Source organism: Sinocyclocheilus grahami, unplaced genomic scaffold (assembly GCF_001515645.1).
Source record: "Sinocyclocheilus grahami isolate Dianchi unplaced genomic scaffold, SAMN03320097.WGS_v1.1 scaffold834.1, whole genome shotgun sequence".
Taxonomy (NCBI): Eukaryota; Metazoa; Chordata; class Actinopteri; order Cypriniformes; family Cyprinidae; genus Sinocyclocheilus; species Sinocyclocheilus grahami.
Window position 1 is genome coordinate 732,564 of NW_015506013.1, and position 5,327 is coordinate 737,890.

The window sequence follows — 5,327 nt, forward strand, 5'->3', positions numbered from 1 at the left end:
TAATTATGTCCCCACTGGATGCAACAAATGCCTCGTTTGTAATGGGTTTGAATGTTTTTGTCTCATCCTCCGGCCGGACACAGCATCAACAGTATGTGAGGGGCGTAACATTTCCGTCTCACGCTTGAGGTATTCGGCCAATCACAACGCACTGGATAGCTGGCCAATGACAGCACACCTCGCTTTTCAGAATGATGAGCTTTGTAAAAATCAACGCGTTTCAAAAAGGCGGGGCATAGAGGAGAAACAATAATGTACAGTATGTGGAAAATAATGTGTTTTTTTAACTTTAAACCGCATAAACACATTTCATTACACCAAATACACAAAATAATGTTCTTTTTAGCAGTATCATATGACCCCTTTAAAAAAAAAAAAAAAAAAAAGTAATTTGTGTGGAAATATGACGAAGCCTGAAAATGGCTGCTATCAGAGGTCAGAGATGCTGAAGACGCAAAACACTTGAGACAGTAATACAGTATTCTGCAGTAGGGAAGTAAACTTCAAATATAGCTGCAAGCAACAATTAAGGGGCCAAGCACTCCAAAGGCAAAGTGAGGAGCTAAGCATGGTATGGAGCATCAGACCAACTGCAACAATGAGTAATTAAAGCAAGCTTAGGATGATTTGAAGCAAAATGGCTGAAAAATCATAAACACAACTTCTCGTAATATAATTTAATGGCTTATCACTTGTGACCAATAGGTGGCACTGTTATCAAATCGATGTGGTGTGTTCTGTGTGAGGTGACAATGGCACACACAAAGTTTGGTGACAATATGTCAAAGCTTTGCAGAGATACAGCCTCAGACATAATCTGGCATTATGCCTCAAATTTGTTGCGGTGCTATACAAAAACGGTTTTGTCTATCAACACGAAATCCATAACTTTTTGTCAGCACTGTCTGATGATGATCTGATTCGATTTTGGTGAAAATCGAACTAACGGTCGAGGAGGAGTTCGAAAAAGTAGGTTTTCAACAGAAATCAAAATGGCGGACAGGAAGTTCGGCCCACAATGGCATAATTGGTATCTATGTTGTAGGCATGACCCAAGGAATATTTTGAGACCAGTTTCATTATAATAGCAGGTAGTCTCAGGCCATGCTTGTTATAACACACACCAAGTTTGGTCTAAATATGCCAAACAGTTGCAGAGATAAAGCCTCAGATCCATTTTTGCATTTTTTTTCGTCTAATTCGTTCGCGCGTTATTCGAGAACGGTTTGAAGAACATGAGCGAAACTTCGGACAAGTGGTGGCGCTAGAAAGTTTGAGATTTTGAGACTCCAAATTTGCTATAGTTAATGTTGAGACTGTCCTCTATTAGAGTGCCAAATTTCACAACTTTCCAGCAAGCGGTTCTATGGGCTGCGATAGACTCAAGAGCAGAAGAAACGGAAGAATAAGAACGCCGACGGATACAATAGGTGCCTACGCACCTTTGGTGCTTGGCCCCTAATTGCAAGCGGCACTGGGAAACGATCAGACAGCAGAGGAGTTATCAGTGAACTAACATCTGGAGCTGCAGTAACAGTCTGATTCTCTCCCAGCAGCAGTAAAGCATCACTCTCTAAATTCGATTTCATTGAATATGCCACAGCCACAGTTTCAATCAAAATTCAATTTGCTGTTTCAGCAGGACGGGCAGGAAGCAGATGCGTGTTTTCTGGGGTGTTAGTAATGCAAAACTCTCCGTGCTGTTTCTGCATTGGCCACAGACGGATGCGGGACACTCAAAGAATGGCCATGAGCTTGCTTTCCTCTGTATAAAAAAAAAACAGTCTCGCTTTCGACATCCTATCTGTCCCCACTGAGCCTAATCCCAGGTTGTACGCTGTGGGCGACTCAAGTGATTTCTGCAAGCTTATGGGAAACTGGTCTTTCAAACGTGGATCTGCCATTCAGCAGGTAGGCTGGGATTTCAGAGTTACACACACACTGATAATGCTGAGCGCTGGAGGAAGAAATCATTCAGAAACACAGTGCCTGGTCAATGACAAAAAAGGATAATAAGTAAGAGAGGGAATCAAGAGCCATATCAGCACTTTACATAGCCTAGACCTAGAATGGAGTTTCTTTCAGTGCCAGCAAAGAGAGTGACATTAGAGCAGCACTTTATTTAAAAAAGAAAAATACAGCAAATAACGAATAGCTGGATCATGGGTAATACCAGGGGTGTCCAATCCTGCTCCTGGAGGGCCACCTTCCTGCAGAGCTCAGGTCCAGCACACCTGCATGCGAGTTTTTATTGGCCCTGAAGACCTTGATTAGCTGGTTTAGGTGTGTTTAACTGGGGCTGGAGCTTAACTCTGATAGAACGAGGCCATTTATTGGAAAAAATCAAACATTTCATAGGGCTCTATTAATAATGCCAATAAATTATTAAACTGTTGAGGTTTTATGAATTCAGTTGAACAGACATGTTTTTTTACTATTAAAAATTTTATCTTCCCTTTTTTATCTTCTCTTCCCATTTTATATATATTGCCCTCTACGAACATTTTGGCAATTGAATCGCCATTGGCTAGTACATTTTTTAGTTTACTTAGTACATTTTTTAGTTGACTGACTGACTGACTGACAGATATATATATATATATATATATATATATATATATATCAGTCAGTCAAGCATTATAATATGATAATCAATTGTATTTATTGATAGAACTTTAGTAATTAGAATTAAAACTTGATAACCATGTATGAATGCATATTAGTCATTTTAACTGAACTTTGGACTGGTGGTGGTGCTTTTTTGGTCATTCAGTGTTTCTGTAAAAAAAATAAAAAATTGGGGAAAAACTAACAAAAATACTGATAAGATAATATAATGATGATACGAATTCCTACTAATAAGAACAATATAAAACCCACCAAGGATTAATGAGCTATTGGATTCATGAATATTAATCAGGTTGTGTGTGTTCACTCGAACTGATTTGCTGAAATCAAAACAGGGACGATAATAGGTGAGCGCTAGCCAATGAGATTGCCGTTTGCGCATTAGTTCCACCCACTACTGGAGAAAGCGGTAATAACTCTGTTATTTTGACCGCAAAATACAACAAAGAATATCGTTTACATGTAGCGCGCATAGGTAGTGCGTCAATTCTCTCTCTCCCTCTCTCGCTGCGTGTGTGTGAAACAAAGCGACGGCGAGTCATGCACCTTCACACTAGAGTTTACGGTACGTTAAATGCAGGTGCGTTGCACACCCATTCAGATGAACTGATAAACAGCACAGATCGTTTGGCGGAGAGTGAAACTCTGATGCGCTCAGTCAGAGAGTGTTCGGCGAGTTAAAATATATCCAAGCTAAACTTATACTTAGCCTCCAACTCACACACTGGCGAGTAAAATCTGAGAATTTATTAGCCAATGGCTAATATTAGACATTATTTAGTCGCCCAGAGTGAAGATTTAGTCGCATATGTGAGTGATTTACTCGCAATGTAGAGGGTTGTGTAATCAAGAAAAATTTAAACTGGGGAAAAAAAATGACAAAATTTGTGAAAAAATAAAAAACAGATTTCATAGGGTTCTACTCCAGGAGTGGGACTGGACACCTTTGGTTTATACCATTTTGGCTGGGATTACCTGTAACATGTAAAAAATTAAACAAAATAATGTGAGAAAACAGAGATGAACATGTCCCAAACAAGTCAAGTAATGCACAAACTTGTTCTTAAAGGGTTAGTTCACCCAAAAAGGAAAATTAGCCCATACATTACTCACCCTCAAGTCATCCTAGGTGTATATGACTTTCTTCTTTCAGACGAATCCAGTCGGAGTTATATAAAACATTTAAAGAAAGAAAGTCTGTGCTCTTTCAAGCTGTTTAATGCCACTCAGTGGGTGTTGCATGCATCAGTCCAAAAGAAGTTAAATAAAAAGCGCCCATCCATAAAAATAAAAAAAAGTGTTTCACACGGCTCCAGGGGGGGAACAAAGGCCTCCTGTAGCGAATCAATACGTAATCCGCCCGGAACTGCTTCCGTGTACAACGGGGGGTTTTTTAATGGTGGGTGTTTATGCAGTTGGCCAGAGCAGTGCTGATTGGGGAGAGCGGAGGTGCACTCACTCTTGCCCAGGGCAAGTAAGACTGCAACTCAAGGGTGGCAGTCATGCATATGCTCTGGAACAGAGTAATATCGTGTCCACATCGCAGGCTTTACGATTAGGAAATCGCAACGTCTCAAATCGCGCTACTGAGTAGTATTATCTATATAATACTGCACCACAGTAATATATTTCTGATCATTTCTTTAAGCTAACCCGAACTTATATTTTGACGGGTTGCCATGAGGAACTTGTTTCTGTAGGTCTATGTAAATGATATGAAGATAGTTTTACTCCAATGAAATATAATTTGCATTATGTAAACAATAATTGACCAAAAGAAGAGACCAATAATTTCAACAAAACCTTCTATTATGGTCTATGCTTGTAATCTGAATGTTTTCAAAGGGGTTTCCACTATATATATGAAACAATTAGACCTACTTAATAAATAACCAGGTTATATGATGCCTAACATTTTCTTAAAAAGACGTTTAAATGTATTTGTTTTTGTGACTTGTTCACATGTTGTTATTGTTGGTTAAAACCTTGTCCCTTTGATAGCCTATCTAGGAAACATAATTTCACTTTAGAGAGAATCAAGGGACCCATAAAACACTGGTGCTCTTGTATGAAACAAAATGAGCGTTTATTATTGGTTTTTGTCAGTGTTACACACAACTAATCTCTCACACACACTAAAGCAGCGCCATCGGCTCCATGTATGCAGGCCCACCCCCGTAAAACCCAACCTAACACAAACACGACCCGCTTTAAACTGCCCCGCCGTGGAAAACATACATATTCGTGTTTAACCGCGGGTAGAACGATGATGTTCCTACCTCATCTCTGGATGTAGGACTCATATTCAATGCCGTTTCGCACTCGTTTGACTCGGCCGCCATCTTTCCCGCCGTTTTCCGGAAGTGATGCTACGAATGCCCGCGAGGCTCCGAAGAAGAGCGCGACGCGTTTTCCCCTCAGCAGTCGCACTGCATTACTGAACATATGCTGGATGATGATCACTAATGAAAAAAACTACTTTGCGGCAGGAAACAGATGTCTTGATATTACTTTACATTATATTATCAATGTCTTGAGGCTAATGTCCACGCCGAGGCGAAGTAAGAGACATGTAATGATTAATGTTAAGAAAAAGATCCCTTTTTCGTTTCCAGGAATCACAAAATGTTACAGTGTGTGACAGATATGTCCAAATTTAAATATCAATCAAATATCAATAAATAAATATCAATCAAACT

General features: G+C 39.7%; 1 protein-coding gene across 1 annotated transcript in view; it reads right to left on the reverse strand.

Annotated features, from left to right (window-relative positions):
• Nucleotides 1–4,970, reverse strand: part of LOC107562708 (pre-mRNA-splicing factor CWC22 homolog) — a 46,627-nt gene extending 41,657 nt beyond the window's left edge. The window contains exon 1 of the mRNA XM_016247399.1: nt 4,908–4,970. Coding sequence (XP_016102885.1) covers nt 4,908–4,970 — 63 coding nt within the window. The remainder of the gene's footprint in view (nt 1–4,907) is intronic.
• Between the last annotated feature and the right edge of the window lie 357 nt (nt 4,971–5,327).